A 14,069-nucleotide genomic window follows, 5' to 3' on the forward strand; every position below is an offset into this window, starting at 1 on the left:
CAGAAAATTACAGGTTTGCTGGGAAGGTATGTTAGCTTTTGAAACTTGAACGGTGGACCAGTCTGTTCCCTTTTGTGCCAGTTCTGAGGGATCTTTGGGAAGGATGTAAGAAGCAATTATAGTCTTTACTTTTCAACTTTGGATTCTTGAGTAGCTTTTCACTTTATTTTATATTTACATGATTAGGAAGTCAATTTATTGGAAATTCCTAATCCTTTAGACTACTGCTACTAGAGTTGAGTGGAGGAACGAGTTCCTTGGTCTGCCATAAATCTTTGACTTAGGGCTGTGAAAGAGTATATATTAGGACTCCTTCAGGACTTCAGCTCTCAAGTTCAAGGGAGAAGAATGACTTGGCCCTGATGAGCAAGGATGGTATGGTTACACATACTGCGTATCTTTAGGACTCTGCCTTTTTCTCTGTTGATCAGTAGGTTTTTCTCCATAGCTCTGGCAGTTTGGCCATTGATATTCCTATATGCGAGTCTTGTGAAGAACTTAATACTGGTTTACCTGGGGCCTGGTACACAGCCCTGAACACGTCATTGAGGCTAGTGGAATGTGTCTTCGGATTGCTTGAGCATTAGTCACAGTCACTCCTGTTTATGTGGGAAAGTATGTAGGAGAGTAAGTGCTTTAGAGAAAGTACATGGGCATGTGTGAAGGTGGGAGCACGTACGAGCCAGTTTACAGAAAGGGAGTGTGAATGTGTGTGTATTTTGAGGAGGGTGAGGGTTGTGTGGTTAACACCAAGCCATGCAAACCACAAGGAATGGGTTCTCTGTCATAGGAAAGGGAGGCTTCTATCCATTTCGGAAAAGGATGCTATTTAGTCAGTAATAACAGTTACCGTATTAGAGAATAAAAGGGAAATACTTGGAAGAGGTTATCACACGTGACTTATGTTGGAGTCTTGTGGTTGTGAGTAGCAGAGGCTCTCCAATTACCTCAAGAAGGGAGATGTATTGTAAACTTACTTGGGGAGGAAAGCCACTGGGAACTAGGCAGCTATTGAGGATGGCCATGCTGTTTCTTTTATAGGCCTCTTGGATATTCTCCTAGTTCTCTGAGTGTCATTTTATTCTTTCTTTACTTACTGACTTCTTCTGTTTACCTGTAGATTCATCTTTTTAATTCTAGCTCCCACATAGATTGTGACCCTGGGTCTCTATCTAGTATCTTCTGTCATCTTCCCCTTGACAAACCAGACAGTCAGTGCTATATTTCTTTGCTGACTTTGGGACAGTCCTATTATTTAGCTTATTAGATTTGTTTTTGTGTGTGTGTGTGATTTTGTTTAAGTAAAAACAAAATAAGTAAAAATAAATAAGTTTATTTATTTATTTATTTTTTTGGAAAATGACAGTCTGCTTTTCTGGGAACTATCCCCTCTTGACAACTAGCTCTAGCCAGTATCAAATGTACCATCTTTTTTAGATCATACTGATATATCCTTTTAGCAGGGATTGTGCATAGAACTGTTTCATCTATGTAGTCTATTTAATTTAATTTCATAATGAAATGCTGAAGAAAATTAATGAGACCTACTATTCATGTTGTCTTTGCTAAAAGGTACACATAAGTTAAAATTGACCAAGCAGTTCTATCCATTAGAGAGTTTCTGCTGGATGTTAGAGATCTCTAGAACATAGACATGCCCAATTTATCCCAGTTTTCCCCATCTTACGTCTTTATAACATGTCTCATATTCTAGGCTGTTTCTACTGCCATTGAGGCATGCTGAGCATCATTTTTACCTTCAGTTAGTCTGTCAGGCAGGAATGTTGCCTCCCTGGATCTAGCTTTTTAAATCTTTTCTATTGTTGGAAAGTTAGGTCCTGGTGATCTAACTACTAACTATTGCAGGTCTTTAATTGTAAGTATATGGGAGATAGTGAAGTAACCTCAAGATTGTTCTTTTAGAATTAACCTTAGAGTGTTGCAGTAATCCCTTTGGATGACAAGATATGGTTATAACTTGATTTAAAAAAAGGAGGGGTGAAGAGAAGAGGAAAAAAAGAGGGAATGGTTAGCCATACCATTGAGGCATTGAAAAGGAGGGTAATCTTAGATGGCTCTATTTATAATGTCACAATTATGTAATATATGCTGTTAAATTTAGCCAAGTGGAATTATTCTTTTATCATATACTCCCCTTTAATGCTGAGAAGGTGTATATTTAACCTCCACAGTAAATGTAAAGCAGCGTAGATATTACAGCTTTGAAACTACATTAGACCACATTGAGTTTATTCAGTGTTTCAGTGAATTGGAAAATTAGGTCCTTTTTGAAAAACTTTCTCAGCAGTTTATGCCCTGAACTGTTTATTCAAATAAATCAGATGTAATTAAAAATTTAGAGTTGTAAAAACGTTTAAGGGATTGTGACATTTCAAAATCTTAATCAGAAATTAATTTTATACATTAATGCCTATTATTTTCTCTTCTGAAAACCTGAAGGGTTTTACTTAACATTCAAAAGTTATGGCTACAGTGCTTATGGGGATAAAAAATAGATAATGCTGTAGTAGGCATAATAGTATGTATTTATACACATAATATAACATGACCAAGAAAAAACTTTAATGCTTTAGGCAATTTTTGGTACCTTCATAATTTAGAGACTGCCTATGTTATATTGTAAAACAAATGCATTTTGTGGTTAGGTTGAGTACACTATATTTTCTTTCTGATTTTGGCAGTGCAGATACATATCCTAAAACATCCTAACATAAGGGTATGGAGACTATCTGGACCACCTCAAGTGGTCAGAAGTTACTTACAGCCGATTATTTCATGCCTGTTGATCTCCCACCATCTATGAAACTGTATTGCACCTTGGTCTTCACTTAAAAATCATAGACAGAATATGTTGTTTTCGAGGCCTACCTTGCTTTATAAGTTTTGCCTTAAATGAAGGCTTCTTTCAACTTTAGCTTTTTATGACTCTAGGTACATTTGAAATTACTGCATTCATTGTATCATAGAATACTGATGACACTTCTAACATTCTTTTTGGAAGTTTGATATTTAAGAAATGGCTTATGTACTTAAGAGGAGATATTTTTAAATTAATATGTGGTACTCTTTAAAAATAGTGCTCAGATTTTTTTTAAAAATTAAAATTTCATGCTTCGTTATACAAAATTATTTTAGTAAAGCTTATAGCAAGTAGAAATGATCCCTTAAACTTCAAATAAATAGTGTTTTATCCATTAGAGTAACCATATATGTTCTGTGAATATACCATATGGTTATTATTACACAGAAACATTCCATTTGTTACATTCTCCAATTCCTCAGTAGATTTTAATAAGTAAGTTCTGATTGCTTTAGAGGATAAAGACAAATGTCTGTTAAAGGGGAATCTAGTTAGAGAGTGACACCAGAAAGTTAATGATTGGATGCCTGATGAATGCTACTAGCCTTAAAAAGCTGTGGGATTTTCTGTAAGAGCAGATAACTTGCACTGCAGGGGTCAAGGAAGTCATCCTGACTTGATCTTAAATTACAAGGTAAGATAGGTATGGAAAGGTGACAGGTGAAGAGAATATGAACTTTCCCACTGAATAGATCCAGGGTGTTGCTTGGCAGTTGTATTCCCAGTGTTGGTTACTAGTAGGGGCTCAGAGAGTGTTTCTTCATTCATTCATTCATTCATTCATTCATTCATCATCCATACAGCTAATGTCATCAGTTCTAAAATGGGCACTTTTTCATTTGTTAACATTTTAAAATTTGGGACTAATAATTGATGACATTTAAAAATTTTTTGGACAGTGCTTTATCTTTGTGATATATAAAGTCAGTGTCTTATTTGATGAAATACGGACTCCTCAGTTAACAAAAGAATGCTTAGAGTTATATTTATTGCTAAAGATTTTTTCGTATTGAGATCTTACTTTAATGTTTATGTGAGTGAACTTTTGGAGATACTAGGAACTTTGTTTCTGACAGTAATTTTAGAGAAAAACAGGATAAGAACATTGTATTTATTTAAAAAGAAAAATATAAAGACACTGCAAAGAAGTGTTGAGTCATTTTTTAGGTGAAAATATTTAATGGGCTAGTCTCAATCTTAAATTTAGTGTCATATACAATAGAGTAATTCATGCTGGCAATTAATGTGTACTGGTGAGAGATAGCTAAAGAAAAAGCTGAGTCCCATGGAACATTGTAAAAGTACTTTTTGTAAAGTTGATGAATTAGACTACTACTAAATGTTATATGTGGTCATAGTTACCACACAGTGTACAGACCTAATCCATTCTTTTTTCCAATATGTTTTACCAGCTATAGGGAAAAAAAAATTCCATTCATGGCTCTCAGTACTCCAGGGATTGGATCCTACTTTCCAACCATATCTGAAAAGTGAAGGCTCACCTAATAGCATCAGGTAATTGGCTGCCACATGCATGTCCTGTATTCTTGAGTAATCTGAGGAAAGTGGCCAGATAATTTTATTCCACTTTCCTCACTTTTAAAAATTCTCCCCAGTCTGCACCAGAAAGGATTAGTTGCCATTTGGAATGTTTGATTCCTTTTCTATTACCCTCTGCTGCCCTTTTTGTAGATTTGTGAATGAAAATCCAAATCAGGGTTCTTTAGATAATTTTGCCTCAGAAAATCATAAATTACTGATCTCTCTCTCTTTTTTTTCTTTTACTAATTTTTTTTCTTGTCCCATAAGTCTTAAATAGAGAATTCAAGATCATTGTAATGCACAAATGTCATCTTCTCAGAGGGCCATATTTGACCCATTAGCTCCTTCCAATTTTGCGATGAAGTCTTTGACACCCATTTTTTGACTAGTGTATCTACAGTTTAATAGGATGGATTTTTAATGTTCTATGGTACTCATTTGAATATTGTGCTTAATTGAACAACCTTGTAGGCCATACAGATGTTCAAGAATCAGAATATAATAAGCTTGTAACACGAACAATAATTGCTCTTTCACGGATATTTCAGAAGTGTAGTTAGGGCCATGCATTTCTTTAATGCCGTGGTTATGGGTATCTATTATCCAGAATTACAGTAATTGTGTTTGAGGCTGGTATATAATTTCTATCTTACTGTGCTGTCTTTTTGATTACATGCAGTTAAACATTTTTTAAATTGCATTATTAGCCATTTGTGTGAAATATTCAGAACTTTTGCTCACTTTTCTCGCTATTTAGAATAAGAAAACCAGGACGTTGGGTGGTTCAGTTGGTTAAGAGTTTGGCTCTTGATTTTGGCTCAGGTCGTGATCTCACAGTTCATGAATTTGAGCCACCATGTCAAGCTTCATACTGACAGCATGAAGCCTGCCTTAGGGTTCTCTCTCTGTCTCTCTCTCTTTCTCTCTCTCTATCTCTCAAATAAATAAATACAATAAATAAAACTTAAAAAAAAAATCATCTTTAGAATAAGAAAACTGGTTCCCAGAAAGTGATTTGCTTGAGGGTAGTATTTAAGTAGGGGGAAGCAGATTCAGAACTAGTAACAGATGTGATTCCAGTCTGCTGTATTTTTAGTGTTTGTGTAGAAATGCATGTGTAGCAATATTAGAATTTGATCATTTGAACTTTGGTTATTTGGTTTCTGAATAATGTAGCATATTTTGTCTTGGTGATAGATGATTGTATCATAATGTGATAAGCTTTCTTAAATTGTATTTGCTTGGACCATCATATTGTCTTTTAATAAAGACTTTGACTTGGAACTGTAGATTGTGTAGGAAATAAGTGATTGAATTTCTTAGTATGTTGAATTCCCGTCGTTCATTTGCCAAATGCTGGTATGTGACTAGGGATTTTTATTTCCATGTGGCCTTTTCTTCTGCTGATGATGTGAATGAAGTATTTTTCTTCCTTTTCTTGCCTATTCTTTGTTATTACAAATACAGGTTTTGAATAAGTATGTCCAGAACTATTTTTACTCTTCTTTGATTTTGAGTCAGTAAACATAACACTCACTGTATTTAAACAGTAGGATAGATATTTATCTCTGGTTGCAGATACTGTACATCCAAGACAGGTTTTAGTTTCTTTTTAATTTTGGGAAGTAAAAGTCATAAAAATAGAGATTGATCACAAATCTTCATTTCCCAGGTAGAGTATTCAGATTATCATTAAGGCTTAATAGTAATATGGTGTATGCTGTTGTAATGTGGCCTTAAAATTATATCTGTATTGATGGCCGAAAACAGATGGGTACTATTATTACCTGGGTGTATGTTTTGTAGTGGAGGGCTTTTTGGATGTCTGAGAACATAAAGCAGTGCTGTTCAGTAGACCTGTCTGCAATGGTGGAAATGTTCTATATCTGTGCTGTGTTAATACTGTAGCTGTTGAGCATTTGAAATGTGGCTAGTCCAACTAAAGACTGCATTTTAAATTTTATTCAGTTTTAGTTAAATTTAAATAGCCAAATGTAGTTAGTGTCTGGTGTTGTATAAGCAGAATAAAAGAAGCCTTTTTACCTACTTATCCATCTTTCCATGAGGGTTGTAGGTTAATCCAGGCTCATACTTTAATCTTCCTTACCTGCAGTATATAGCCTTTTTGTCTTTTATTTTCAGTACACTTGATTTTTGCTTATGTGATGGAGAAGGTCTTTCTATCTCAGATTTCCCTCATCACCTCTACCTTCAGCTTTTTAGTTTATCAGTATGACTTTTACTTTTAATTCTTTATATCCTATGTGTACTGTCAAGAGCAGTAATGTCCTTCAATATGTGTTCTGGCTACTTTTTCCCCCTTATTGGAGTGTGTCTGTGTTTTTCCTCTTTTTTTTTGTGACAAATGTATCTTTTCCCCACTCATGGAAAACAAAATGATTGATTTTTATTTCTTTAAAGGAGATTATGTGACTGAGCAGATTTATTCATTACCTTACCAGGAACAGCTGCCGAACAGCGACTGTGTTATCGGGCAGCCAGGTGTTAATCTAATAATTGTAATGATGTTTGCTGCTGCAAACCTGAGGTATCTATGCATCAGTCTTGGGCAACGAAGCTCCCTTAGAAGCCTGTGTTTCTTACTTTCATTCCTTGAGGATTCTCTTTTGATTCCTGGGAATTACATTTTCATTATTTGATTTTGCCGATTGAAAAAGACTGTGACCTCTTCTGAGAGTTTTGTTTAACTTAGACTGATGAGGTAAGTCATTTCATTTAAGAAATATGTAGGAAGCACCTACTATGTGCTAGCCACTGTTCGGGGTGCCACAGCAATCAGCAAGGCTGACCAAGTCCTGCTTGTTGTTGTATTTATTGTCTAGTTAAGGGAGTGGACTTCAAGCAAGTAATAAACACATGGGATGTTAGACAGTAAAGTGTTTTACAAAAAAGAAAATTAGCAGGGTGATTTAATAAAGAGTAACTAGGCTTGGTGTGGTGGTACTTCAGATTTCATAGTTAGGGAAGAGAAAGTAAATTTGACATCCAAACATCAAGACAAGGTCTCCTACTGCCCAGTCTGACATAGCAATCCAAGGAACTTTCCTCTTGAAACTTCTGAAGTTCTGTCTCTTTGAACCTGACAAAAATCTTTATGGAAAGCATATGTGTTTAAAAAGGACAAATATAGTATCTCTTCTTCTCTGATCCAGTCCCCAAGATGTTGTCATGTTCAAAGCAAATATACTGCTTTACTTCACTGGACTTTCAAAGGTAAACGCCCAAACATATAAAGCTTTTAATCTGGAATTGTACTAGGCTGATTTCACTTATTTCTTATAAATTTTATGCACAATATTTAGTTTGTTATATACTTCTTGTGTTCTGCAGAGTATTTGTGAGAGAGATTTCATATATCACTTAAATACGTCTTTTACTATTAAAAGGCAATTTAATGCCTTCATTGACCTTTTTTAGGAATGCTTAGAAAACATTCCTATGTTACAAGATACTGGGATAACTGAACTAGAACTAGAGGTATGGTGGTGATCACAGATAACAGTATTTCTGGGGTTTTTTTCCCTGAGTTTGGTTCTGCATGGGACTAGAGATCCTCCTCATTTGTAGGCGGTTTTGTCCTGTTAATACATAGCTCGGAAACAGGATAACAGGAATTAAGGAAGCCTCTCAGACTCTGCTTTTGACCACAGTTGTGAGTTCCTGCCCCACTACAAATATTCTGGCTTTGTATATCTTCCCCTGTCATCCTCATTGCTAGATGTGTCTCATAAACATCCTTAGAGAACATCAGGATTTCATCAGATGTTGAAGCTGACCTGCTGAACTTACAGTAAATTATGTTATAATGATCTCAAATGATGATGAAAAGGCATTAGATAAAGTTCAACAGTCTGATCTTAAAAAAAAAAAATCCACACACAAATAGGAATAGATGGTCACTTTCTTAACCTTTTTAAAAAGAAATTTCAGTCAAGACACATCATTATGCTTAACATTAAAACATTCCTAATAAAAACTTATTCATCATGCCCTCTATCATTACAGTTGCTTGACACTTGATATTCTGGAAATAGCAACCAATATTATTTGAAAAGTTAAAAACATGATGTAATGATGTTGAAAAGGAGAGGGATTTAATATGGTAATATAGTGAATACACAAGAAAGTGATTGGACATAAATTTCAGCATGATGCTTTTTTGTGTTCAAATAATACCCTATAAAGATACATTTATAATAGCAAAGATACTAAATAACTAGGAATTTATAATATCAAATATATATAAATATAATATATTTATAAATATATATATATAAATATATATAAATATAAAATATCAAATATAAGGTAGAAGATCGCTTTAAATAAACCTAAGGACTATTTATGACTTAAAAAGACAACTCTAAACGGGATTTTAATCACTACTAACAAGACTCATATATGACAAAATGGTTTTAAAGTTTGTGTAGTGAAATAAACCTGAGAATAGTTAGGAAAATTTCCAAGGGGAAAAATATGGATGAAGTGAATAGAAGAACTTGCCTTATTCCCAAATATTAAAACATGTAACGAAAGGCACAGTTGTTAAAATAGTTTAGGACTGACACTGAAATAAATCAGTGGAACTGAGTGGAGATTTCAGTAAAAAATCCAAATATATAAGTACATTTAGTACATGTTAAAATTTATTCTTCAAATCAGTAGAGGAAAGGATGGATTGTTCTATAACACATGGGAATAATTGGCCAGTAATATGGATAAAGATAAAGCCAATCTTTGCTTTGCTTTTATACAGAAGTAAAATTATAAATGGACTAAATTGAAATATTAAAAATGAGATTAGAAGCAATGAAAATATCAGTGAATTTAAAAAGCGATTTTGGTATAGGGAAGGTCTTTCTTTTTGTGACACAAGTGTCAAAAGGCAAAGAAAGAAAAGCTTGATATATTTAACTACATAAAAATTAAAATGCTGAAGTTCGTTAAGCAACTTAAATGCATTCTGGGAGGTAAGGAAGTGGATATTTTCTTCATATTTGATAAAGGGCAAATGTTCTTTAATACAAAGCTCTTATAAATTTATAAAAAGATACATTTTAAAGAAAAATGTGTAAGATATACAAACAATTCATAAACAGAGAGCCAGGAAACACGTAAAGATGCATAGTCTTCCTGATTAATGAAGAAATTCAAATTAAAGCAAGATGTATTTTATATTGTAGACCTCTCAGACTGGCCAAGGTTTCAGGGTTGCTTCTCAGTGATTACAAGAATCTGGGAAAATCTCTCATCATTTGTGGAATTGTTAATTGATGAACCTTTTTGACTCCCCCCTCCCCACCCCCAGACAGAAACATAGTGCAAATGGGGGGAGGGGCAGAGAGACAGGGAGACACAGAATCTGAAGCAGGCTCCAGGCTCTGAGCTCTCAGCCCAGAGCTGGACCCCATTGCAGGGCTCAAACCCACGAACTGTGAGATCATGACTTGAGCCAAAGTTGGATGCTTAACTGACTGAGCCACCCAGCTGCCTCTGACAAAACCTTTTTGGAAAGAAATTTAACAGTATCAGTAAAAAATGAAAAGTGTTTTATACCTTTGGATCTAGCAGTTCTACTTACAGGAATTTATAACAGGAGTTATGCAAAGATATATGTGAAAGTTCATTGTATCATTAGGTATGATAAAAATTAAAAAGTGGCAAATATATCAGGTGACTAGTATTAAATTATAGTCCATCTATACAGTGATATACTGTAAGAATGTTTAAAAAATTAGGTGTTTGTTTTGTTGTAGAAAGATGTACAAAATGATAGGTAAAAAGGATAGCTTGCATAATTGGATATTTTAAGTAAAATATTTTAAAGTTAGAAATGTAGAGTTTATATCTGCATAGTAAGTGTATTTAAAAGACTGTTAACAGCCGTCTTTGGAGAGGAGTTGGGAGGTTGAAGGTAATAAGGTTGGGGAGTTTTTGCTTTTTGCTTTGAATCCTTCTGTACTGTTTTTTCCTTTTTTTAAAAAAGGGAACATATGTTTTATATTTTAAAGTTAAAGGAAATCAAAACAGTATCAGAATATAGATCGATACCAAAATATAATGACTGTATATTGCATAGATTTTTATTCCTCTTCATAGAAAATGAAAAACAAGGAGCTTTTCATTTTGTGGCCAAATAGCATTTATTTATTTGAGAATAACATTGAGTTTTGTGTCCTAAGTGTTAATGGCATGTGGTCTACCTCAGTTCAGAAGTTTTCCCAAAAGCTCTAACAGCGCTTTCTCTTTTGGAGACTTCTTATTCTTTGTTCTGCCTCCATGATCCTGAGTTTATTTAAGCAGTGGGCTTTATCACAATCCAAAAGTGATGAAAATTTTTGTATTAGATTTAACTATAGTTTGGTTAGTCAGTGGGGCAGATTTCAGATTTCATCACTATACTTCTGTATTAGTGTGGTGCCTGGGTGACCTAGTCAGTTAAGTGTCTGACTCTTGATTTTGGCTCAGGTCATGATCTCACAGTTTGTGAGTTCGAGCCCTGTGTTGGGCTCTGCACTGACAACGTGGAGCCTGCTTGGGATTCTCTCTCCTTCTTTCTGCCCCCCCCCCTCAAAATAAGTAAGTAAACTTAAAAAAAATAAATTTACACTTTTGCATTAGAAAATGCCATTTGCTATTTTTAAGAGGTGCCACTCCTAGAAGCAGAAATCAGTGTGATTTGTCCTCTTAAATATCAGTAAAGCCTTCTTGTCTGCAGTCTCCCAGTGTTATAATTCTCCATTCTTGTATTTAACTGGGTGTGGGATTTCTTTACCTAAGAACTTCTTAAACGGGTCTGTTCCTTGTCACGTGTTCTGTATCATTTCTACCAACTGTACTCCCTTCTCTATTCTAATGTACACATGGACCACTTTCAAACCATGGTCTTGAGAAGAAAAGACTTTCCATGTTTAATATGCAAAAATGAACAGTGGCTGTCCTCTCCCTAAAAGAACTCAGAAAAATTCTAACATAAGACAGTCATTTCCTCTACCACCATCTAGACTAACCTAGCAGTGATTAAGTCTTAAGCATTGAGTTGGTTGAGACTTTCAGTGTGGTTTTTAGCAAGTAATTCTTGATCAGAAAATAGAAGCAAGTTATACACTTCAACTCTGGTTATATGATTTGTTAAAAACCTTGTTTGATCCCTGAAGAGGAAAATGATTACCCAAGATACATTCATCTGCAGTGTACTGTATTGTTTAGGTTTTCCCATCTTTTCTGACATTTTTTCAGAAGTTATCTTTTTCCTCCCAGACTAACTCCTGATATGGCATCGATAGGATCTTTACACTTTCAAGCCTTCTTAAGGAAAAAACTTCCTTGTAAAAGTTAATTATGATCTTTTGGAAAAGGTCAAAAATAGAAAGCTCTGTTTATTTACTTTAAAACCTAAGGTCAGTTTTATTCTTAAATTTCTCTTCAACTTCATCTCTACTTCAACGTCTAGTTTCTATAGCAACTGAGATAGGGTCAAAAAAGAGGAATTGTAAAGAAATTTAGTTTTTAACATAAAGAGAGAAGATTCCAGGAACACAGTCACCGCTTTTGCAGGTTGGAGCCTACATTCTGTATCCTAGAAATTCTGTATTTTTTCCTGAAGAGGCCAGACGTTTACTCTCTTTCACAAAGCCCCAGAAAAGATTGCTGCTTGTCTTCAACTGCTTAGTCCCAATCAAATTGATTAACCAAATTAAGATGGCTAAGAGAGAGAACACTTCTGTTGCAGAAGTCGTAGTGACCAATAGAATGATTTTTCTGGGACTCACTGTGTGAATTGTCTATTTTTTAAATCATGCATTCCTTAACAGTGATAGCTTTTTTTTTTTCTTTTCTTTGTCTCATTCAAGTGTGATTGGTGGGAAAATCTAGGTACTTTTGTCTGTGTTCTTTGTCTAGCTGGATTAAGCTATAGATGTTATTGTATTACTCATGTGGGGAGATATTGGAGGTGGGAGAAATACTGCCAGACACTAACAAGGATAACATCACAGTGATGTTTTGAGTGCCTAACGTTACATCGTCAGACATGTTTATAAAACTTTAAATAGAAATGATGTCCCAATTTTTTTTTAAGTTGGTAAAGCTGGAGGAAGATCAGTGCTTTTTTATATTATAGGAACTACCTTCTGTTGAAGAACTCACTATTATCCTGCCTGAAGATATTGAATTAAAGCCTCTTGGGATGGTTTCAAGTATTATTGAGCAATTAGGTATGTAAATGATTTTATTAATCAAATTTTTTGTATCCAGGTATGTGTTCATCAAAGAATTTATGACTAGTGAATTTTCTGTGAAATATGTAATAATACTTCATTTTATAGTCACTAAGTTTGAATAGATAAATTCAGTTTTTACTTGTATAGGTTACTAATAAATACATTGTCTTTTTAAAAATTTAAAGTCTACTTTTACTGACATTTCTCCAGAATTTGATTTGGTATCTTCGTTCTTTACTACTATTAAATTACTACAAATTTAGTAACTTTACACAACACAAATTTATTATTCTACAGTTCTCTAGGCCAGAAGTTTGATATGTGCCTCACTCTGCTAAAATTAAAGGATTCGTCAAGGCTGAGTTTCTGTCAGGGCTCTAGGGAGGATCCATTTTCTTGTCTTTTTTAGCTTCTAGAGGCTGCCTCCATTCTTTGGCCCATGGCACCCTTCATCTTCAAAGGCAATAATATGCCTTATCTGTGACCCTTCTCCCTTCATCATATCTCCCCTGACTACAGCCTTAGAAGATTATCTGCTTTTAGGGACTCCTTAGGTTGGGCCTACACATATAATCCAGGATAATCTCCCCATCTCAAGGCTCTTAACCTTAATCACATCTGCGATTTTTTTTTTTTTTAATGTAAACATGTTTACAGGTTCAGGGATTAGGATGTAGGTATCTTTTGGGTGGGGAGTGAACATTTTTCTGCCTACTGCCTTTGATTTTTATTTTAGAAACATGTAAATTAGCTCTGTGATTTAATGGCATGAAATTTAAAGCTGTTGGTTAAGAGAACTATATATTACAGATTTCTTTTAGCCCTAGGATGTGAGGTAGGAACATGAAAGGCCTTGAAGTTAATGTAGCTACCATTAAGTCTTATAGTAAGATACACCTGAAAATAGAACTCAAGAGTTGACAAAGTCAAAGATACTTAAAATGGGTGGAAGACCTAGATTGTCCACCAGCCTCCTTAGTTTACAGGACTTAAGGGACACAGGAAAACCCAATTTACTTGCCCTTATGATCAGTTGTATAATGAGTCAGTGATAGAAATTGGACTTTTGACCTGTTTCTAACAGTGTCCACACCAATATTTTTAAAACTTCATACATTTATAATTTTGTACTTTTACAATTTATTAATCAAAATTTTGATTAAAGTGAAACATCCTTTTTATAAAAATCATGATTATTAAAACTATTTACCTGATTCTAAAATCCTTACATTTACTGGTTTTTGAGTTATCCTTTGGCATTTAAGAATGTACATAAATAAGTCAAATAAATAATTATTTGCTTACATGGTATGAGTTGAGCATCTATTAGGCTTGATGTTTATAGAAAAAATTTAGGTCATAATGTTTATCAAGAAAAAATGTGAACTATTTGATAAGCACAG

General features: G+C 34.3%; 1 protein-coding gene across 1 annotated transcript in view; it reads left to right on the forward strand.

Annotated features, from left to right (window-relative positions):
* NAF1 (nuclear assembly factor 1 ribonucleoprotein) overlaps positions 1–14,069 on the forward strand; it is a 42,228-nt gene that overhangs the window by 7,827 nt on the left and 20,332 nt on the right. The window contains exon 3 of the mRNA XM_043566288.1: positions 12,567–12,660. Coding sequence (XP_043422223.1) covers positions 12,567–12,660 — 94 coding nt within the window. The remainder of the gene's footprint in view (positions 1–12,566; positions 12,661–14,069) is intronic.

This window comes from Prionailurus bengalensis, chromosome B1, assembly GCF_016509475.1.
Source record: "Prionailurus bengalensis isolate Pbe53 chromosome B1, Fcat_Pben_1.1_paternal_pri, whole genome shotgun sequence".
Classification (NCBI taxonomy): domain Eukaryota; kingdom Metazoa; phylum Chordata; class Mammalia; order Carnivora; family Felidae; genus Prionailurus; species Prionailurus bengalensis.